Source organism: Mauremys mutica, chromosome 1 (genome assembly GCF_020497125.1).
Source record: "Mauremys mutica isolate MM-2020 ecotype Southern chromosome 1, ASM2049712v1, whole genome shotgun sequence".
Taxonomy (NCBI): Eukaryota; Metazoa; Chordata; order Testudines; family Geoemydidae; genus Mauremys; species Mauremys mutica.
The window spans coordinates 197,172,467-197,196,909 of NC_059072.1; the positions used below are offsets into that span (position 1 = coordinate 197,172,467).

At 40.9% G+C, this 24,443-nt stretch overlaps 1 protein-coding gene across 3 annotated transcripts in view; it reads left to right on the forward strand.

Annotated features, from left to right (window-relative positions):
* Positions 1 to 24,443, forward strand: part of BACH1 (BTB domain and CNC homolog 1) — a 48,327-nt gene that overhangs the window by 16,594 nt on the left and 7,290 nt on the right. For all 3 annotated transcript variants that reach the window (XM_045002295.1, XM_045002296.1, XM_045002297.1), the window contains exons 2-4: positions 2,131 to 2,428; positions 4,700 to 6,097; positions 8,563 to 8,769. In XM_045002295.1, coding sequence (XP_044858230.1) covers positions 2,189 to 2,428; positions 4,700 to 6,097; positions 8,563 to 8,769 — 1,845 coding nt within the window. In that variant the 5' untranslated portion in view covers positions 2,131 to 2,188. The remainder of the gene's footprint in view (positions 1 to 2,130; positions 2,429 to 4,699; positions 6,098 to 8,562; positions 8,770 to 24,443) is intronic.

The window sequence follows — 24,443 nt, forward strand, 5'->3', positions numbered from 1 at the left end:
GTACAAGTCCACTCTGTCCTACTTCTTGTTCAGCCAATTACTAAAACAAACAATGTCACCTGAAAGTGAGAACAGCTGGAATTGCAGGTATTTACGTGCCAGATATGCTAAACATTCATACGTCCCTTCATGCTTTAGCCACCATTCCAGAGGACATGCTTCCTTGCAAATGATGCTTGTTTTTAAAAAAAAAAAAAAAAAAAAAAAAAAAAAAAGTGTTTGAACTCCTTGGGGGAGAATTGTCTCCTGTTCTGTCTTACCCACATTTTGCCATTTATTTCATATTATAGTAGTCTCGGATGATCACCCCAGTGAATGTTTGTTTTAAGAACACTTTCACGCAGATTTGCAAAAATGCAAAGAAGGTATCAATGTGAGATTTCTAAGGATCGATACGGCACTCGACCCAAGGTTTAAGAATCTGAAGTGCTTTCCAAAATCTGAAGGGGACGAGGTGTGCTTTCAAATGTCTTAAAAGAGCAACATTCTGATGCGGAAACTACAGAATCCGAACCACCAAAAAAGAAAATAATCTTCTGCTAGTGGCATCTGACTCAGATGATGAAAATGAATATGCATCAGTCCGATCTGCTTTGGATCATTATCAAGCAGAACCCGTCATCAGCATCGACACGTCTTCTGTAATGGTAGTTGAAGCATGAAGGGACCTAAGAATATTTAATGCATCTGGCATGTAAATACTTTGTGATGCTTTTGCATGGCACTGTTGTAGCTGGCCTATTCTCACTTTCAGGTGACATTGTAAACAAGAGATGGGAAGCATTATCTTCTGCAAATTGTAACCAAACTTGTTTGTCTGAGCAATTGGCTGAAGTAGGACTGAGTGGACCTGTAGGTTCTAAAGTTTTTCAATGTTTTATTTTTGAATGCAGTTATTTTTTGTACATAATTTGTAAGTTCAACTTTCATTATAAAGAGATAGCACTACAGTACTTGTATTAGGTTGTTATAAAAATAAATATAAAATGAGTACTGTACACTTTGTATTCTGTTCTTATTGAAATCAATATATTTGAAAATGTAGAAAACATCCAAGAATGTTTAAATAAATGGTATTCTACTAAGTGTGATTAATCGCGATTAATTTTTTTCATTGCTTGACAGCTCTAATAAAAATGTTGCTATTTTCCAAGCCCACTTGGAAAAAAGTTGAAAAAATCATGTGAAGTGACGTTATTTATGTAATCATAATGTATGTATACAAAAAATTAAGTGAATCTGTTTTGTGACTTCCAGGTGATCATCTCTGGGCATCAAATATTATCTCCGTTTCCATGGCTGTTCAGCTTGTTTTTTCAGGTGCCTCTTTTGAGACTGCCAGTGAGGATGCTTGTTTCTAGTGTCTTTATGATGCAGGCACTTGCTCCCTGAAAATGCAAGCATGTTCCACGTAAGGCCACCAAGCAGCCATGCAAACCAACTAACTAGTTGCAAAATGTTCCATATCTTATTTCCATTTTTTTTATTGTGGGATCACTATATCTGTTAGTCTATAAGGTGCCCACAGGAGACTCTGTCGCTTTTTGAGTTGAGTCATTATTGCTGTATTTAAGTAGCATATTGTAGGATTTCTTTGAATTTGTTTGTGTACACCACATTAAACAAACAAAAGCAGCTTATGTAGTATCTTGATGAACTTTGATCTAGAGCCTCTATAGCTTGTTCCTCTTTCAATTTCTGTAGTGCTGCAGTCAGGAAAAGGTCTTTAAATACAGATACTTATTTCATGTCAGAGTTTTGTGGTAAATTTGTCACTTTTAATCAACATGCATCTTCAAAAACAAATGTGATACATTTGAAAACAGCATTTGAAAAACTATTTTTCCTCCATGAGTGGTAGGAGCAGGATTTATTTGGAGGAAAATATAATTAAAGTTGAGCTTACTAAAGAGTGTATTTTGAAACTTACTTAAAAAGGAGTATCTAAACTATCTTATTTGTTGGCATTTTGTTTAGCTTAGGATCTAGATACTTAAACAGTAATCTTATTTTTTTTAAGGGTGAAATATGTATAACTTAAATTGTCCCTTCTTAGGAATTCAGCATTAAGAATACTATGACTCATATCATATACTTATGTACTGTGTAAATTTTCATGTTTCTTTTCAGGTTTGAAGAACAGAAGAATGTTTTCCACTGAGAATAGCCCTAATACTTCTGATACACAATGCCTTTAAGCGAGAAGAATAGTGTGGTTTTTGCATACGAGTCTTCAGTACACAGTACCAATGTTCTACTCAGTCTCAATGATCAGAGAAAGCAAGATCTTCTTTGTGATGTTACTATTCTAGTGGAAGATCAGCGATTTCGGGCTCATCGGTCTGTGCTTGCAGCTTGCAGCAGCTATTTTCTTTCAAGAATTGTGGGACAGTTGAATGCTGATCTTCTCATCACTTTACCGGAAGAGGTGAGTGGCACTAATTGGCATACTTCTGTATATCACCATATTTATGTTTCTACACCATTACATTAAATTATGCTCTACAATAGGCTGGTGTTAACTTTAAGTAACTAATAATCTTAAATTAAGTGGTTTAGGAACTGGGAAACTCATTGGTGAACAAACCACTGCTTCAGAATTGTCATTTATCAAGCATTCAGTGTAAGGATGTGGGTGACACTCAAATGAGAATGTACATGAGCTATTTAATATCAAATTATCTCTTTAAAAAGCTGTAAATGAAATTAATATTGCTTGTTTATAGGATTGTAGCGTCTGTTTTGAAAAATATTTTGTGCAGCACAGATGTTAAATTCTCATATTCCCCAAGCTGGTGTGGGCTTCAAATGCTGCTGACGGTACACCACTACCTCGATATAACGCCACCTGATCTAACACAAATTTGGCTATAACGCAGTAAAGCAGTGCTCCGGGGTGGGTGGGACTGTGCACTCCGGTGGATCAAAGCAAGTTCAGTATAACACAGTTTCACCTATAACGCGGTAAGATTTTTTGGCTCCCAAGGACAGCATTATATCGAGGTAGAGGTGTATTGTAGATCACTGTGCTTCATGTGTGCGAAGGAAATACTTTGAATTATTGTATTATTGGAATACATTGTATTATTCACCATTTCAGTTCATGTACACAGTCTGCCTTAACACTCAACAAATCAGGTCACTAGTTAGACTTAATTACTTGCCACTACTGCATATATGTTTGGGATTTGAAGATGGGAAGGTTGACATCCTCTTTCCCCTAGTGGTTTTACAAGTGTTTGAAGCTAAGTTAGTGTGTTGATTTATAAACAGTGCCACATGAGTAAGTGAAAGCACACAGTCTCTTCATAAATGCAAACTGTTGTGTACACTGCTGTCTTCAGAGCGTGTTCCAAAATAGTTTGAAACTTCACAAGATGTTTCAGGATTCCTCTAAAATCTATATCATCATGTGTTTGGAACACCCTGCAGCATACCGTTATGATTGTTTTAAAATAGTAATCCCAATCATATTGAGTATAATGTAACCTGATTTTATTTGCTGTTGGGGTCCGCCACCTTTAAGTTGAGTAGTACTTTACTCTGCAAGTAGTCCCTTTTGATTTTAGTGAATCTGTTCATGGCAAAAGTTACTACTAAACATGAACAGTTGGCAGAAGGACGCAGAATCTGTCCCTACACCTTTAGGGAAGTAAGAGTATGAGATTGGCGTTAAAACTAAAGAGAAAAAACTTATTGGACTCTTTTGGGTGGTATTCACTGGATATTGTATTGCTCTGAGAGAGGATTCAGATCCCTAGAAGAAATAGGGTGTGTAGTAATAGGGTGTGGAGCTTTCAGAACTGGACCTGATTCCAGTGAGTCATTAAACTGAGAGTAATTTGTCAGTTTGGTATCTGTTCAGACAGAAATCAAATTTCCTTTTAATGGGAGGAACCGGGGATGGAGGGTATACGCTATACTAAAGAAGTTAAATAACGAGTCATGACCAAATTCATATTATTACTGATATCAGAGTCGGTAACACATTAGACTGTGAATGAATAATGGTGGCTGCATTTTAAAAAGGAGTGTGCTAGATGCCAGGAGTGTAGTGACTTTGCCTGTAAATTATCCTGCAGTACATTGTGTTTTGAAAGGAAACCTGAAAATCTAATCCTGCTTTTGCATCTGTTTACTGCTCTTCAGTGAACAGTGATACTTTTAATCTTTGAGTAATAGTAATATATTGGAATTTTATCAATTTATTTAACACTGTGAAGTGGAACGCTGCTATAAAAGGGTCACAATAAAATTCTGTCATGTCAAAAGATGGATTTTTGAGGGAGCTTGGCTAGATATAATTCTTGGTTAATTTCTTTTTAAGGAAAACTACCTTCTCTCCTTTCCTCATTTCTGCTCACCATTTCCCCACAGGACTGGATCTGTTTGTTCATTGATTCCTGTTTGACCTGACTGAGCAGGGAATGTTCCTGTGATAGGGGGCCCCATTTGCTGTCTTAAGCCCAGGCAGACCAGACATCAAAACGTTGTCAGCAAACAGTTGTAGGACTAGGATAAGCAGCTCCCATGTCAGTGGGCGGGGAAGATTTGAGTCCGTTTCATACTGACTTCTTGTATAAGAATGACAGGACTGTGGTTTGTGTCAAGTCTCAGCCTAACGAGAAATGAGCCATACTAACATGTTTGTTTTTTCTTTTATTTTCTTTTCTTCTTTTTTTCTTTTTAAACCAAACAGGTGACACTTAAAGGATTTGCTCCTTTGCTTCAGTTTGCATATACTGCCAAACTTATTTTAAATAAAGACAATGTGTCCGAAGTTTGCAAGTGTGCAAAGTTTTTGGGAGTATATGATATTGAGGAATCTTGCTTTCAGTTTCTCCAATTCAAGTTTTTGGACTGTAAAGCAGACCAGCAGGAATGCCCTAGAAAGAAATGTTGTACCTCACGCTGTGAGAAAGCAAACGTTAACATTTCCCTTGTGGATGATGGGAACCTGGAAATAGATGATGAAGTGGAGGAATTGTTGGAAGCTGAATACACTGCAACTCCTAATTCAAAGCTCAACAAAGATGAAGAAAATGCAAAAGTATGTCCTCATCTCCAAGATGATACCAATCAAACATGCGATCCTGCATATTTAGAAAAAGATAATGTTTCTGGCTTGTTTTCCCTATGCCCAAAATATAGGAAGTTCCAGAAAGCTTTTGGGAGTGACAAAGTCCATACTGGAACCAATCTCTGCAGTATTAAAGATGATCAGGTAACATCAGCTACATCCATTCATCAGAGTGAATCATTTAATGATGCCATACAAAAAGCTCAGGAGTGCACAGTTGTGCAGCTGGTCTCACAATGTGAAGAGACTCAGGTAGAAATGGAAGAGGGGGAGAAAGGTGGGGAGAAAGAAGAGGAATTGAAGAGAGAGTCTGTGTCTCAGAGTATCTCATGTCCTATGGAGAAAACAGATGCTGTTTCTCTTCCCCAAAACTCTTCTGTTGCACCTCATGAACTTTATTCTGCGCCTTTTCTAGGCCCATATGAGCAATACAGCAACTCGAATTTCAGTGGTATGCAAAACACAGTTGTAGCTGAAAAAACTGTGACAGGTACTGTTGTTAGGAATGATAAACCAATCAGTGAAAATCAAGATGATTCGCTTTTGAAGTCTGATTTGTGCGCTAGGGAAGACATAAGCATTACATCAACTAGTGACCGAAGCAGCGTGGAGAGAGAGGTAGCTGAACACCTAGCCAAAGGTTTCTGGAGTGACATTTACAATACAGAGACTGCTTGTCAAATGCGTTTGTCACCTGCAACAGCAAAAGAATGCTCAGAACCAATATATTCAGGAAAAAAATCAGAGTGCCCATGGTTAGGTATCAGTCTCAATGAGAGCCCTGAACCTTGTTCTCAAAGAACTTTTACAACTCTGAACTCTGTCAACTGCCCATTTATAAGTAACCTTGGTACTGAAATATGCTCAAACAGCCCAGAGATAAATAGTGGAGATTATATCCAGGAACCGCAACAAGAACAATGTCCATATACTTGTGTAATAAGTTTGGGAGAAGACTCTGAAACTGACACCGAGGGAGACAGTGAGTCCTGTTCAGCAAGAGAACAGGAATGTGAGGTGAGGACATTCTGGCTATATTTTTGTTTCCATACATCTGTATGCTCCTTTCTGAAATCTAATTCTAGACCCAATTAGTTCCAGACAGTTTTCTTGCTTGGTTTCAAAACTCTAGGGGGAAAGTACCATTTTATTTCTCCATCTAAAATTGTTGAAAGATCTGTTGTAATACAGTTAGCAATTTTAAAATAATTAGCTTGTTGAAGGAGGTTTATTGAAATACATAATGATTATGAAGTGTGTGGAAATGTGCAAGATGAGAGGAGACATGTTGGTATTAGAGCTAATTGCATAATTTTCTAAGGAAAATTTTCTATCAAATATGCAGTTTAGTTAAAATTGAATATTTTGTGTGAATGTTTTTTTGACAAAATTTTCAATGGGGAAAAAATTGAAATTACTTTTCCAGCTGTTTGATATTGAGTTGTTTTGACTTAAATGAAATACATTTTAAAATATAATATAAATGTCAAAATGATTAAGTATTGCCAAAACAAAATGTTTGATATTAAAAACTTTTTTTGAATTTTCATTCCACTGGAAACTTTGAAATCTTGGATTTTTCTTGCAATCTGGTGGCAAATATTTTTTTGGAAGGGGGTTGGGAGTGGGGAAATTGTGGTTTTTGACCAGCTGTACTCTGTATAATTCCAGACTACTTTTATACTGCACTTGTTTCTGCTGCTTTGATTGTACGTTTGTCTGTTTCTTCAACTGCAGAAATTGCTTAGTGCTTGTTTTTGTGATGATGTGAAGCACTCCTGTTTTTTCCTGTTATTTCTTTTCTTTTTTTTCCCATCCTTCTCAATGCGTTGGGTTTTTTGTTCATATGGTAGAACTTTTACCTTCAATTGAATGTTGTAAGTTATCAATTCCCACAGACTATGTAGAAAAATGGAAATTCTAAAGTTACAATATGATGCCATGATGTAGAACTCTTCATTACTCTAAAGAAGTGTTTTACCTTTCAGGCTTTAAGAACAGATTCAGCCCCCAAAATAAGCAGTGCACAACTTGCACTGAAAGTAAGTGGGGAAACTGATAGCTAACTCCAGTGCTGAAATTGGCCCATTCCTTAAATTCATGGAATAGTAAATGGCATTATTGTCTGGAGCAGCATTCCATCTAATTCTTTAATATTAGTGATGTCTCTGGTGGTAGAAGTAGAAACCCGTTGAAAGACTCCCTCCCTGCATTCAGTTCTTTAGGTGAAAGTAAGCTGATAATATTTTTGACATTTTTATTTTTTATTAAGTCTGCATATATTCTCTTAATAGCTTACTTTAAAATATAAATATTGCATTTGAAAAATAGATGGGTTTCAACATGAACCAAACATTGGTGACAGGCCTTATAATGTTTGTATGTGTGCATATTTGTCGCAGCTGCTGTCCCCAAAGCTCAAGCATGTGTAGTGGGGAGAAGGCTCAATTCTATATATAATAATGGAAAGTGTTAAGCAACCTAAATACAGGAGTTGCAGCCAGTTACCCTTACAATAGAAACAATTTAATACACATTTATAGATGTGTATTTGTGTAAAATATATATGCAATATTATATATTGCTAATGGTTTAGGGGAAAATTCAGACTGTGCTGGGGGATGCCTCTAGAAGGTCTTACACACTAACTCAAGATTTCTCAACCTGTGGTTTGGGACTCAAAATTGGGTTGCCAAAATGTTTCAAAGGGTTGCTTGGTAGCTCCTATGGCTCCTGTCCCACAGGGCTGGCTGGGCACTCAGATTTGGCCTAGCCATGATGACTGAGTCTGAGTAGGCCAAATTTGAGTGAGTGGCACTGCAACCCAATGAGCCAGGTCACAACTCCACAACTCCAGTTTGGTCCAGTCATGTGGGTGTGGCCAAACCTGAGTGGTGCTGCAACCCTGGAGGTTTGCATCACCGAGAGCCAAGCCTCGCTAGCCCCACAGCGTAGGAGCTACCACTGTGAGATCAGTGCTGGGCAGGACCCAACCCTATTGGGGGGCAGAACCCAACTGAAATCACCCCAGGGCCTTCACCCCCAGACTATTTATTGGGTTGTGACATGCCATAAACATTTACAAACGGGTACTGAGCCCAAAAAGGTTGAGAACCATTGCACTAACTAATACCTGGTGTGTTGTGATCCACTGCATAGGAGTAGATTTTTTTTTTTTGGAATATTCTTTTTTGGAAAACGTGAAATTAAATGAGCAAAGTCCTTTGATTACATCTACTGGACTCTATCAAAATATCTGCCTGAAATCCTGGGATTTTATCGATGTGGCTGTGCAAATGTGATGACAGATTGCTTTTGCCTCTCTGGTTAATATTGGTGGTCTAGTTCTGCTCATGTCCTTTCAATTAAGTTGCTTTTTATAAATCTTTTATTAATTTAAAGAAACCCCTCCACTTTAGCCGATTTTTAATTTTGCTTGTATCAGTTTCCTCCTTGGTTCAAAACTATATTTTATATTTTAGGTAAAACTGCCATTTAATTCTCAAAGGATCATTTCACTTTCTAGAAATGACTTTCAGTCATTTCTGAAAATGCATAAATTGACTCCTGAACAGCTGGATTGTATCCATGATATCCGAAGGCGAAGTAAAAATAGAATTGCTGCACAGCGCTGCCGTAAGAGAAAACTTGACTGCATACAGAATCTTGAATCTGAAATTGAAAAACTGGTATGTATAGAAATTTTTTTAACAAAATCAGACTCATCCCTCAAATTAGGTTTTGGGTTTTTTGGGTCAGACAGCTTGGTCAAATGTGGAGTAAGTGTGTTTTGTTAGCTGCCTAAAGTTAGGCACTCAACGTTGAAAGTTTTGTTCGCATGCAGCACTTTCCTACAGTAATATAATGTTGCTGTACTGATGCTCTGTAAAATAAAATAGTAGGCACCATATAGATCAAAACAGGGTATATTGTCTTTAAAGTTATAGTCTAAATAGACACTATATAGCTGGGTAGCACCAAAACTGAAAGTGGTGGTATTTAGCATACTCCTTGTTAGTACTGTAATTTTTGTTTGGATTTGTAATCCATATTTTCTGTAATCTATTTTAAAGTTTGTTTGGGAGGGGTAGAAACTGTTTATAGGGTTCCTTGAAGCATGCTTGTTAAACGATTTAAAAAAACAAACTACAGATGACTTTTTTATTTTTATTTTTTTGGTCCCATGACTACAGAGACAAGGACATATGTATTCCTATGTAGTTAGTTATTTCCCAAAACAGTGATTCATAGTCTGTGTAATGAAGTTGCTGAGAATTTTTGTATGGAATAATTCGTAAGTTGTGATACTCCTTACTGTAACTAGTTTCACTCTCACCACAAAGCTCAGATAACAGCACATGTCCAAGCTCCGCTGTGTCAACTGACATCCCACATAGCTTGGACACACACTGTTAGTTGAGCTTTGTGGTGTGAGAGATGCTTCCTGAGTTTTCGGTATCATAAAATATGAGCTTCCTTTGTAGTAAGCAGTATTTAAGACTATTGGAGGAGCAAGAGAGGTAAGGTGGGTCTCAAAGCAGTGAGCAGCTTCTTATCCACAGTAGTAAGTTTACAGTGACAAGTCAGCGTTTGTTTCCTGTGAATCCATTGTAGTAATCTGATGGCCCCAGATTGGGAAGTACTGATGTAGGAGGCAACTATTAGATCAGTGTATGGCTGTGCTCCCTTCCTGGGACAAATAAACATTCTACTCTTGTCAACTTGGAAAAAACTGTGTAGTGTGATAGTCTTGTTCCTTTCCCTTTCCCTTCAGTTCTGACTTCAGATTGTAAAAGTAATAAATATTTTTTCAGTTTCACTTGCCATATCTTGAAAAAAATTAACTAAATGGAAAAGGCCATTGTAACTTTAATGTTCATATAAATTTTTAAATTAAACCATAATGTAGAATAATTTGCAACAAGCAGGCAGTGTTTGCCTGAAATATCCCCACCTTTTAGCAGGTTGACCTTAGGCAGGTGACCTGTTACCCAATTAAATATAAGGGAGATAGGAGAGGATCCAGAGTGTGGACTTTGAAATGTTTGAGGGAGAAATGCTAGTAGCAGCCAAATCTGGAAATAATTTGATCGTTGTAACCTAAATGATCTGTTAATGAAGCCAAATCTCAGAAGGATGCTGAACTTGGCCTACACATTCTGCATTTGTAAGATTAATTTAGGAAAGGCAGCCACTCACAAAATACTTGAGATATGTCTGGCAAAGCAGACATTGAATATTTGCCATAATTTCACTGCAAGTCAGTATAGAGCTAATAGCGTACAGAGCTAGAGTGTTTGCATTTTGTAAATGGACCTAATCTTACTTATTCAAGGACATATCTATTACACAATGTTTTTGTAAAATAACACTGTATTTACTTGAAATACCTTAAGCAGAAGAAACAATTGTATATAGTTTTAGTTTATATTTAAAACTGATTGGATGCTTTCACTAACTTTCTTACATAGCTATAATAAAATCGGAACTGAGCAGATGTTTGGTCTCTCTTCAGTTGCCCACATACTTTCCTCTTAAATGGTAATATTGATTTAATGTAGTAATTGCATTTAAGCATAGGAGACCTAACTCTCTCGCAGCAAGAAAATTAATGTGAGTACAACTTGTCGTCTTTCCCTCATATTTCAGTTTTTTGTTTCTTTTGACTACTGTCCATATGGGTGCTCCACTTCAGGTGCGGGTGAATCCCACCTGGCCTTAATCAGAGATTTCTGGTAGCAGTAGTCATTTGGACCGCACATGCACCTACATGTCATTGTGCCCTGCACCAAGGGTATATAGGGCTGTACAGGCAAACCATCCTCAGTTCCTTCTTAACCACGTCTGTGTGAGATGGAGTGTCAGCATGCCTACTTCACTATTAATAAGCTTATTGCCTTTTCTTCTAATTTAGTTAGCCTTTTTTTGTGTTTCATTAGTGTAGTTGTCATTTTTACTTCATTTTTATTTTATTATTTTGAGGATTTTAGTTTATTCCTTCTACACCTCTTGAGGGAATTCTCTTTTTCCTCCATTGTGGAATTATGCCAAGGTCATCAGGATTTAAACATTGCCCCTCATGCCAGGAAGCTATCCTAGTCAGCGACAGATATTCCCAGTGCATTTGCTGCCTTGGGAGTGTGGGGAACACATTCCCCCAGAAATGTAGTCTTTCTGCAGCCCTTAAGAGCAAGATTCTGAAGAATCAGGAGTTCAGGCTTAAACTGCTCATGATGGAGCGCGCTCTTCACCTTGCCTTGGATCTGGATCTGGCGACCCTCCTGCCCCATACACCAGCTTCCCAGTGAGCATCATGCCCCATCTACTTCAGCACCGTCCTAACCCAGAGCTTTGAAAGACAAATCATCCAAAGGGACTGGGAAAGCCTCTAAGAAGAGTTCTACTTCTCCTGGGAAAGCTACTGCCGCAAGGAGATCTGTCTCTGCAAAGGTTGACCATTTTGGAGCCCACAGGTCATGGTCTGGGTTCTGTTGAGGTTCCAGGCTCCTCCATTACCAGTAGTGCTCCCAAAACCTGAGCTCATTGAGGAGCCACTGTTCCAAGCTGGTGTAGGTACCTAAACCATCTCCAGTACAGTCTAAGCTCAACCAGAGCAGCAGGGAGAAATACCTGGCTTCTGAGAAGACTGTACCATCTGATCTTACTGTTCAATCTCTGGTGCCTAGCCACATGACTTCCTTAGTACCGCAGAAGTCTAAGTGGCCTCATACTACTCAGTGTTCGAGACTGTCAACATCATCATTACCAATGATTTCTATTACAAAGGACTAATTGACACAGACCCCACTTTTGGTTCTGACAACTCAAGTACTGCAAGAGCTTAGGTACTCCAGGGATCTGCATGTCTCCAATGAGCCAGCATCTCCCTTCTTAATGGGTTGTGTGTGCCTGTACCAAGATTGTCAGTCATGAGAATTACAACTTTCTCTGGTACCATCCACTTCCTTAGCAGAGCTTCCTTAAATGCTGTAACAATCAGACAGGAATAGGTTCGTGACTCTTTCAAATCTAGTGGCAGAGATTCAAATAAGCCCACAGACATCCACAAGCAATTGTATCCAGTTACTGGGAGACATGGCAGCTTGTGCCTTGTGACACAGCCTGCCAAATTATAGCTCCACTGCTTCCAGGGGTGAGTCAGAACAATTTATACTCCAAACAGACCAGTCTAGACAGATTGGTGTTGGTCCCTCAGAAAGGTGGGACTCCCTCAGTTGATGGAAGAACATAAGAAAGGCCGTACCGGGTCAGACCAAAGGTCCATCTAGCCCAGTATCTGTCTACCGACAGTGGCCAATGCCAGGTGCCCCTGAGGGAGTGAACCCAACAGGCAATGATCAAGTGATCTCTCTCCTGCCATCCATCTCCATCCTCTGACGAACAGAGGGTAGGGACACCATTCTTACCCATCCTGGCTAATAGCCATTTATGGACTTAGCCACCATGAATTTATCCAGTCCCCTTTTAAACATTGTTATAGTCCTAGCCTTCACAACCTCCTCAGGTAAGGAGTTCCACAAGTTGACTGTGCGCTGCGTAAAGAAGAACTTCCTTTTATTTGTTTTAAACCTGCTGCCTAATAATTTCATTTGGTGACCCCTAGTTCTTGTATTATGGGAATAAGTAAATAACTTTTCCTTATCCACTTTCTCAACATCACTCATGATTTTATATACCTCTATCATGTCCCCCCTTAGTCTTCTCTTTTCCAAACTGAAGAGTCCTAGCCTCTTTAATCTTTCCTCATATGGGACCCTCTCTAAACCCCTAATCATTTTAGTTGCTCTTTTCTGAACCTTTTCTAGTGCTAGAATATCTTTTTTGAGGTGAGGAGACCACATCTGTACACAGTATTCGAGATGTGGGCGTACTATGGATTTATATAAGGGCAATAATATATTCTCAGTCTTATTCTCTATCCCCTTTTTAATGATTCCTAACATCCTGCTTGCTTTTTTGACCGCCTCTGCACACTGCGTGGACATCTTCAGAGAACTATCCACGATAACTCCAAGATCTTTTTCCTGACTCGTTGTAGCTAAATTAGCCCCCATCATGTTGTATGTATAGTTGGGGTTATTTTTTCCAATGTGCATTACTTTACATTTATCCACATTAAATTTCATTTGCCATTTTGTTGCCCAATCACTTAGTTTTGTGAGATCTTTTTGAAGTTCTTCACAATCTGCTTTGGTCTTAACTATCTTGAGTAGTTTAGTATCATCTGCAAACTTTGCCACCTCACTGTTTACCCCTTTCTCCAGATCATTTATGAATAAATTGAATAGGATTGGTCCTAGGACTGACCCTTGGGAAACACCACTAGTTACCCCTCTCCATTCTGAGAATTTACCATTAATTCCTACCCTTTGCTCCCTGTCCTTTAACCAGTTCTCAATCCATGAAAGGACCTTTCCTTTTATCCCATGACAGCTTAATTTACGTAAGAGCCTTTGGTGAGGGACCTTGTCAAAGGGTTTCTGGAAATCTAAGTACACTATGTCCACCGGATCCCCCTTGTCCACATGTTTGTTGACCCCTTCAAAGAATTCCTAATAGATTAGTAAGACACGATTTCCCTTTACAGAAACCATGTTGACTATTGCTCAAGAGTTTGTTTTTCTATGTGTCTGACAATTTTATTCTTTACTATTGTTTCAACTAATTTGCCCGGTACCGACGTTAGACTTACCGGTCTGTAATTGCCAGGATCACCCCTAGAGCCCTTTTTAAATATTGGCGTTACATTAGCTAACTTCCAGTCATTGGGTACCGAAGCCGATTTAAAGGACAGGTTACAAACCTTAGTTAATAGTTCCGCAACTTCACATTTGAGTTCTTTCAGAACTCTTGGGTGAATGCCATCTGGTCCCGGTGACTTGTTAATGTTGAGTTTATCAATTAATTCCAAAACCTCCTCTAGTGACACTTCAATCTGTGACAGTTCCTCAGATTTGTCACCTACAAAAGCCAGCTCAGGTTTGGGAATCTCCCTAACATCCTCAGCCGTGAAGACTGAAGCAAAGAATCCATTTAGTTTCTCCGCAATGACTTTATCATCTTTAAGCGCTCCTTTTGAATTTTGATCATCAAGGGGCCCCACTGGTTGTTTAGCAGGCTTCCTGCTTCTGATGTACTTAAAAAACATTTTGTTATTACCTTTGGAGTTTTTGGCTAGCCGTTCTTCAAACTCCTCTTTGGCTTTTCTTATTACACTCTTGCACTTAAGTTGGCAGTGTTTGTGCTCCTTTCTATTTGCCTCACTAGGATTTGACTTCCACTTTTTAAAGGAAGTCTTTTTATCTCTCACTGCTTCTTTTACATGGTTGTTAAGCCACGGTGGCTCTTTTTTAGTTCTTTTACTGTTTTTCTTAATTTGGGGTATACATTGAAGTTGGGCCTCTATTATGGTGTCTTTAAAAAGGGCCCACGCAACTTGCAGGGATTTCACTTTAGTCACTGTACCTTTTAACTTTTGTCTAACTAACCCCCTCATTTTTGTATAGTTCCCCCTTTTGAAATTAAAGGCCACAGTGTTGGGCAGTTGAGATGTTCTTCCCACCACAGGGATGTTGAATGCTATTGTATTATGGTCACTATTTCCAAGCGGTCCTGCTATAGTTACCTCTTGGACCAGCTCCTGCGCTCCACTCAGGATTAAATCTAGAGTCGCCTCTCCCCTTGTGGGTTCCCGTACCAGCTGCTCCATGAAGCAGTCATTTAAAGTATCGAGAAATTTTATCTCTGCATTTCGTCCTGAAGTGAAATGTTCCCAGTCAATATGGGGATAATTGAAATCCCCCACTATTATTGGGTTCTTAATGTTGATAGCCTCTCTAATTTCCCTTAGCATTTCATCATCACTATTACTGTCCTGGTCAGGTGGTCGATAATAGATCCCTACTGTTATATTTTTACTAGAGCATGAAATTTCTATCCATAGACTCTCTATGGAACCTGTGGATTCGCTTAAGATTTTTACTTCATTTGAATCTACACTTTCTTTAACATATAGTGCCACTCCTCCCCCTGCACGGCCTGTTCTGTCCTTCCGATATATTTTGTACCCCGGAATGATTGTGTCCCATTGATTGCTCTCAGTCCACCAGGTTTCTGTGATGCCTATTATATCTATATCCTCCTTTATCACAAGGCACTCTAGTTCACCCATCTTATTATTTAGACTTCTGGCATTTGTGTACAAGCACTTTAAAAACTTGTCCCTGTTTATTAGCCTGCCTTTTTCTGATGTGCTAGATTCTTTTTTATGCGACTGTTTATCATCTGATCCGGCCCTTACATTATACTTCTCATTCCTCTGCTCCTGACTATAACCTGGAGATTCTCTATCATCAGACTCTCCCCTAAGAGAAGTCTGTGTCCGATCCACACGCTCCTCTGCAGCAGTCGGCTTTCCCCCATCTCCTAGTTTAAAAACTGCTCTACAACCTTATTAATGTTTAGCGCCAGCAGTCTGGTTCCACTTTGGTTTAGGTGAAGCCCATCTCTCCTGTATAGGCTCCTCCCATCCCAGAAGTTTCCCCAGTTCCTAATGAACGTGAACCCCTCCTCTCTAAACCATCATCTCATCCACGCATTGAGACTCTGAAGCTCTGCCTGCCTACCTGGCCCTGCGCATGGAACTGGGAGCATTTCTGAAAATGCCACCATAGAGGTCCTGGATTTCAGTCTCTTCCCTAGCAGCCTAAATTTGGCTTCCAGGACATCTCTCCTACCCTTCCCTATGTCATTGGTACCTACATGTACCACGACCACCGGCTCCTCCCCAGCACTACACATAAGTCTATCTAGATGCCTCGAGAGATCCGCAACCTTCGCACCAGGCAGGCAAGTCACCATACGGTTCTCCCGGTCATCACAGACCCAGCTATCTACATTTCTAATAATCGAATCTCCCATTACTAACACCTGCCTTTTCCTAGAAACTGGAGTGCGAGAGGCAACCCCAGCACCATCTGGAAGGAGGGTCCCAACTACGGGAAGGTTTCCCTCTGCTCCCATCGACTGCTCTACTTCCCTGGGCCCTTCTTCCTCCTCAACAGCACAGGAGCTGTCTAAGCGGAGGGGGGACAATTCTACAGTGTCCCGGAAAGCCTCATCAACATACCTCTCTGCCTCTCTCAGCTCCTCCAGTTCCGCCACCCTGGCCTCCAAAGTCCGTACATGGTCTCAGAGGGCCAGGAGCTCCTTGCACCGACTGCACACATACGCCACCCGCCCACAGGGCAGGTAATCATACATGCGACAGTCAGTGCAATAAACTGGATAGCCCCCACTCTGCTGCTGGGCTTCTGCCTGCATTGTTTCCTAGTTAGTGAAATGGTGGTTTATGGAAGTAGTTTGGAATGTGGTTCGGTTTATAGGTTTTAGGGGGGGCCATGGGGAAGGGGTTAGGGCTGGCGAGGGGCTCCCACTCCCTTCCCACTCCCCTTCTAAACTCCCTTGCGAAACTCCCTGTTAGCAGCCCCTGGTCGCAAAGCTCCCTGGTCGCTTGTGCGCGGCTTTATAAAGCCCCGGCCTGAGTGAATGCCCCGCCCACTGATTAAGGCTCAGCCAATTACCAGAGGCTTCGAGCTTTCAAACCTGCCTCCAACTGCCAGCCAGAGCACACGGTCCCTCAAACAACCAACCAAACAAACAGACTGACAAACACAAGCTCAGCACACAGCAAGTAACCCCCAAACACAAACAAACACACACTACAGACAGTCACTTACCCCACAGATGCTGTATTAGCTCCTCCTTCACCTGGAGAACTCCCTTGCGAAACTCCCTGTTAGCAGCCCCTGGTCGCAAAGCCCTCACAGCATCTGTGTAGGTGTTCTGTTCATTCAGCATCCTCCAATCATTACCATAACAAATGAGTCTTCTAGGATGGGAAGCACATTTAGGGATGCACAGCAGTCAGAGCAGGTGGTCTACACAAGAAGCTCATTTACACACCCGCCTCCTGGAGCTGAAGGTGGTCAGGAATGGCTGCTTATACTTTCTACCATTAATCAAGAGCACATCCATCAAAATCATGACAGGCATTGTAGCCTGCATGTTGTATATCAACCAGCAAAGGGGGTGGGGTGGGCAGAGATTCCCTTCTCTTTGTGCTGGAGCAGTGAGGCTATGGAACTGGTGAATAACCAGTCCCGTTCTAATTTCCCCATCTTACCTCCCAAGCATACAAATCACCATGGCTGATGACCCCAGCAGGCACTTCTCCCCAGAATATGAATGGGAGTTGGACTTGTGGACTCTCAATCTTATTTTTTCAAACTCATTGGTTTCTGGAGGTGGACTTTTTTACCACTGTTGCCTGCAAGAAGTGCTGACATCATTCAAGGGGAGTGTTGGGCCTTCTGTTTCTGGGAGATGCTGTCTTTGTTGCATGGACAAGGGGCCTCCTTTATGTGTTTCCTCCAACATTACTGTTGTTGAAAGTGGTAAACAAGATAAGATAAAGTGAAGGTTATACTAATATCTCCAATGTGGCCCCAGGAGGCTTGATACGCTTACCTGATTCACCCTGTGGGTTTTTCAGCAATCAATCTTCTGGCCAGTTCCCACCTTCTTGCTTAAGATTCTGGTCAAATTCTCCATCTCAGCCTGAGAATTCTTTGCCTTAAGGCTTGGTTACTCTGAAGCTCGCAGGAATGAAAACTTCTTGTACTACACAAGTATAACAGGCATTACTAAACAGAAACATATCTACATGAGTTACTTACCTCCAGAAATGGTAGAGATTCCACCATTGGTGTATCTAACCATGCTTTTGTGACTCATCTCTCCCTGCTGTCCTTAACCCTGATCTTTTTAAACTCACTAGTTATCTATGAGTTTTATCAGAGTACATTTAGCTGCTATAATGGCCTTCCATTCCTCATTGGGAGAACTTTAAATATTTGCTTATCCCACAATGAAGAAGTTCCTTAGTAGATGGAGTTTTTCCTGCAGATTAGGGGACCTATCCCTATTTGGGATTTGAACGTTTTATGAGGACCCCCTCTTTAGCTTCCTCCATCAGCTGTTGATTAAAATGACATTCTTTGTTCTCTTGCTCATGTCTAGTCCATTCTAGATGTGCGCATGCCCATGTTATCGTGGTCGTCAGAGATTTTTGCCTTAGTGGTATCCGTAGGGTCAGCAGTGGCGCCCCTTGAGTGCTCATGCATTGGTATATCAGGCGCTGCTGGCCCTACACCCTCTCAGTTCCTTCTCACCACCTATGGTGGTTAATCGGAGCACCTTTCCTTTCATTAGAAGGGCTAGCAGTTTCATTTCTACTGACTTAGAGCCTTAAGGCCTTATAAATATTTTGTTTATAGTAGTTAGGAGTTAGTCTCAGCAGGGCATTCACCCTAGGTGGGACATGCCCAAGTCTCCTGGGATAAGCCCTGCATGTAACAGACTGTAACAGACCTATGCCTGTAAGTGACCCCCATAGCAGCTGCCTCAAGTGCTTGGGGGAACACGTGAAGGACAAGTACTGTATTTGTAAAACCTTCCGGCCCAGGACTCACTAGGAGCAGGATATTTGTTTGTGGTCATTTGCTATCTTTTCCACAGGACCCCTGCCTCATTCAGTACAGTTCAGTGAATGAGACTGTTGTTTGTAGGATCCCTCTTTCGTTTGTGGCAGAAGTTGGAGGGTGTGTGGTAAACGAGGTCGGAGGCTTCAGGAAGAGAAAGGGCAGTCTCATGATTCAGGCAGTTGAATGTCACCCTGGGGAACTGATTTCTATCCCTGCCTGTGCCACAGATTTTGTGTGTGATGCTAGGCAAGTCACTTCAAACATTTCCACAGATGATCACTAATTTAGTGTACTTTGTTTTCTGGATGCCCAATTTGAGACCCTAGAGTCTGATTTTTACATAAGTGCTGAGTACTCACAGCTGCATCTAAAGTCAACAGGACCTGTGCTTTGAACATTAAAAGTGCTGTATAATGCTAAGTACTTGGTGGGGACAAGGAGAATTGGGTCCTATGCATCTCAAATTGGGCACCCAAAATCAATGGTTATATCCAATAATTAGTATTCACTGTAGATAGAAAAATACCTTAACTGGAAATATTTTTTGGAGATTTAGGGTTTAGTACTAAGCAACAGTCCACATCAGTTTACCAATACAATATGCAACTAAGTGCCTCGGCATACGCAAGATGCGTGTATATGTATTGACTTCAGAAAGGAAGCAGCAGCTACTGCCAGCTTTGCTTCCCTCTGCTGACTACTGGAAGTGGGGTAGCAAATTACTGTTACTGATTAGCTGAGGTGGGAAGGACTGGCAGCAACTGCTTCCCTGCAAAGTACCACTAAAGAGATCATCAGTTTTCTCAGGGAGATAGTAGTGAAGGTTGCTGTTGGAAGCTCTGTTGCAAAAGGAAAGCTTGGAGGAAAGGAGAGAATATGGAAGTAAAACTTAAATATGTTAAAATTGTTTATGAATGAAGGAGTCAATGTAGCATAGTGAGCTTGTGGATAAAGAGGGTTTTTGTAGTCTGTGTGTGTGGGTTTTTTTTTGAGAGAGATTCATTTGTTTGAAGCTGCATCAATCGATTATATTGTACTACTGAGTCTTACCCTTGTTTAATCTACATAGCCCCCTGCCTCTAGCTTAGTCCATCTCTGCCATCTGGAGAATTCCAGGTTAATCACAACTTGATTACTGCTATCTGCTTCATTTAACGTTGCTCTTTCCTGCCTCTACAGTCTTTCTTCTTATCCTCCTCTGTGACCTCCCCTCATCCTAATTGTCCCATCAGTCATTCCTTGCCACCTCCTTGTCAGTTTCTTGAGCCTCTCCTACCTTGATGTCCTCCACTTCCACCATCCATCTTAAAAGCCTGTAAAACAGTCACAGTTTAGTACAAAATGAACAAAATTTAAAAATGCTTGTGGATTTTATCTAAGCCTTCCATAGCATATGAATGTGCACGTAAATTGAATAACTGCATTTTCTTCTTCAAGTGGTTGCAAATGTCCATTCCACTTTGTGTGTGAATACAAGTGCACTGAAGCTGGAGATATTTTTCCTGCACTGGAACTTGTTGGGGTCGTGCATGTGCCCATGACGATCTGCTAGGCAACGGTATCAAGGGGCACAGATCCCTCAACACCCATGCTCCCCCTAGTTCCTTCTCACTGCCTATGGTCGGCATTCAGAGCATGTGTGAGCTAGTCATGGTCTTTCCCACTTTCTCTTTAGAGAGAGTTTTTCTAAATGTTGTATTAGTAGTAGTAGTACATAGGTAGTTTTAGCATAGTTCTAATCAGTGGTACATTTAAAAAAAAATGTTGTGTTTTCTTCGAGCGTTAAGCTCGGTACTGGGGCATGCTTACGTCCCCAGGGTTTCACTGCTATTCTTGCTGTAACAAATCTATGCCAATCAGCGGTCCCCACTCTCACAGTTTAAAGTGTTTTGGGAGAAGGGCACGTGAGCATAAGTGCCCTGTCTGTAGGTGGTTTAAGACCAGAATTAAAGAGTTGAGAGAAGTTCAGCTTTGACATTTCTTGGTGGAAGCAGCTTTGCATGCACACACACAGAATCCTGCTGCTCAGTACATGGAGGTCCAGACTCTACTGATCTCAGAGCGCACCACTACGCTTGGTGGCATCTCCTCGTTGCCTTGCCATTGTCCATCTCCAGTACCACACATGCAGCAAAAGTAGAGTACTTTGATCTCTTTTAGCCAGAAAAAGCCCTCTTAATCTTCAAGGACTAGATGATCAACAGAATCACACAAGAAGACAACCAGTACTAAGGTTAGAGCTAAGCCAGCTCCAGCGAGGTGCTCCCTAATATTCCATTTGTAGTTTAGCAATATAGAGCGATTGACTCCAGCATATAATGTGTTACTGTTGAGACTCCATCCATTTCCAGACCTTCTGTGACGTCAGCTTCACCTACGATGTATCTTATGCCCTTGGTACTGATGACACCTGAAGCATACATGGCAACCAGGACCACTTTTGCCTGTCTCTGCCAGACTCACCATTGATGCAAGATGAATTGGATACCAATTATTCCTGCTACACAAGCTCTGGTACTGGGATCTCCTCAACATTTACTCATTCAATACCAGTAGAGACCGGGCACTTGTTGGTACCATAGTGACCAGATGCTCTTAAGATGCAGGAGCAGATGTACAAAATCTTCAGCAGGACTGCTGTCCAGTGTTGCATCACATTGGCCTTCAGATTATGCTTACTCTTAGGGTGGATTCTTACCTTTGGGGATCCCATCACAGAAGGTCATATGCTTCTCCTCATTTATCCTTGGTCTGAGCACCCTCATTTGTGTAATAGCAGGTCCTAGGAGGGGATACTTCGGGGCTTGGCCCAAGTACCATATCATGTACAGCACTGGCCCTTTTGAAATCTTTTGGGGTTCCTCCAGACTCTATGCTGTTACCATCAAGGCACTGTTCTCTACCCAGTACTGATCCAAATACCCAGCAAGCAGGTGATCTTATTCCTCCAGTGCCTGCTCCTCTAGGAGCTGGATTTTATAATGTACTATGAGAATTAATGTATAATTTGATTTCATCCTGTCAGCCACCCTTTTTGAATAGCAGAAAGGAATGACAGACCAAAACAATCCTTATGACTGATTATGGTCACCCTTTTGTTTTAGGATAAGTTATAATGTCTACTATGGTTTCCTATAGGTATTACAAATTAGGCACTTTAGTTAAATATACATTTCTTTGTTTTAAGGTTAAGTAAGAGACAGGATTCTCTATTGTGTCTATGTTAAGTAGATTAGAGGAACATTGAAGGCCCAGGTCTCAATGTAAATTGTCTTGGTTATTGATTATGCTCATACAAAGCACACAGGATCTTTATAGAGGAAGGTAAATACACAGCATTTATTGAAAATACAACAGTTAGCATATGCTTTTCAGTCACACACTCATATATATATATACACACACACACACACAGTCCTGCCAATGATGTTCATAGTTATCAGTCTGTTGTAGCTCGACTCAATCTAATGGCCAGTTAGATTGAGCACGAGTGTGGAGCTGGGCTCTTGTCGGTCACGATCCGATGCTCCTGGAGTGTGGCCATGGGACTTTGGGTTCATCTTGCCAAGCACCCTGTTCTTATAGGGTTTTTTTTCCTCTGTTGAAGTCTATGGATTTTGCTGTGTCAGTTTGTGACCAGTTACTACTAAATTGGTGTAAACATTCCAATACACCTCCGAGAGGGTCATCCTGTCCTTTGTTCCAATTTAATCAATTGTCCTTAGGGGTGCCAGCCTTCACCTCAGGGTCCTCAATCTGCCCTTCATTATGGATGCGTGTTGATTCTTTGATGTCCTTTAAGTCTCTTCACTCCTTCTTTCTTGACCATCTGGCTATAACAATGACCTTCACACCTTATCTTTTCCTGATGCATACATTCCTCATTCACACAAACAGATTGAGAATACAAACAGTAGTATTTTATATCGAGCAAAAAGGCATTGCAAATTAAACCTTGCTAAATTTTACAATTAATAACCAAGACAATTTACATTGAGACCTGGGCCTTCAATGTTCCTCTAATCTACTTAACATAGACACAATAGAGAATCCTGTCTCTTACTTAACCTTAAAACAAAGAAATGTATATTTAACTAGAGTGCCTAATTTGTAATACCTATAGGAAACCATAGTAGACATTATAACTTATCCTAAAACAAAAGGGTGACCATAATCAGTCATAAGGATTGTTTTGGTCTGTCATTCCTTTCTGCTATTCAAAAAGGGTGGCTAACAGGATGAAATCAAATCATACATTATAAAATCCAGCTCCTACACTCCTTTTGGTATAGCACTTCAGCAGATAGAACAGGTGGACTCTACAGTGCCCCCATTCAACACTTCCTCATTGTTCCCTGATGATGCCACTGTCTCTGGGCTTGGCTACACTTACAAATTTGCAGCGCTGCAGCAGGGTGTGAAAACACACCCTCTCCAGCGCTGCAAATTGCGGCGCTGCAAAGCGCCAGTGTAGTCAAAGCCCCAGCGCTGGGAGCGCGGCTCCCAGCACTGTCCGTTATTCCCCACAGGGAGGTGGAGTACGGACAGCGCTGGGAGAGCTTTCTCCCAGTGCTGGCGCTTTGACTACACTTAGCGCTTCAAAGCGCTGCCGCGGCAGCGCTTTGAAGTGTAAGTGTAGCCAAAGCCTCAGAATCATCTTTTCCAATTCCTGACATTCATAAGATGTACTAGGAACTTAGGAAAACCGTAGTCTCCTCTGTTGGGAATACAGGGTCTGCTCAAGTGACTTTACCTGTTAATGAGGCTGTGTTGGAACCTACCAAAATCCTTTTGGCAATCCCACCCCTCCGCCCCCTTGTCTGACACTCATTGCCGAAAGGACTGAAGAGGTTTCAAGTTCGTTTCCAGAGATATGAATGCTTTTATTTGCACCCAAATGTAGAATTTTTGGTCACGATGGCCATGAATAAAAAGGTGAGACAAGGGTGACCTAAATCTACTCCCAAAGACAAAAATTCAAAGAAACTGAATTAGTTTGGGGGAGAGGTTTTATTCATTGTCGAGACTGCAATTTAGAATTTCAAATCAAACTTACATCCTCAACCTGTGTTATGGAATCCCAATTAGACCTAAAGTTGCTAGATGCTAAAGAGGAGTACAGAGCTCTTGTTAGTGAGGGTAGCAAAAAAATTGTCATTACAGGCTGTAACAGACAACGTGAATTCAGCAGTTCAAATAATGGCAATGGCAATCACTGAGCACCGTGTTTCTTGTTTGCGGTCATCTGGCATTCCTCCCCAAAGTCCAGCAAACAACTGAGGGTTTGCCCTTTGAAGACTCAGATTTATTTCCAGAGAAAACAGATGAAACTCTGCATTCTCTTAAAGATTCTAAGGCAATCCTAAAGGCTTTGGGCATTTATACTCCATGCTGTAAGAGAGAGCAGTTCTAGTCTCAAGTCCAGCAGAGATGTATCCATTGTATCCAGCAAGACATCTGGACCAATCTAGGTGATGTCATAAGACTCAAAGGAGGAGATCTGTGCTACATGCAAACAATCTGTATTATGTAGAAATAAGCAGTCTATTTTGACTCCTTAGTCAAGGACAATGTACCGCTCTGATGTTCCCCTCCTTTAGGCTGCAAGTTGTTGCACATTCTAAGTAATTGACTGGACCCATATTACAACAGATGAATGGTTACTAAGCACTTTAGAACTGTACCCACCACATCCCCAGTCTCTTTTCAGGGGCCATTCTCACTCTAATTCAAGAAGTTCAGTCTCTATTTATAGTTACGGGCCATAAGAGCTACCTCCTCAACATTGGGGGAAGGGA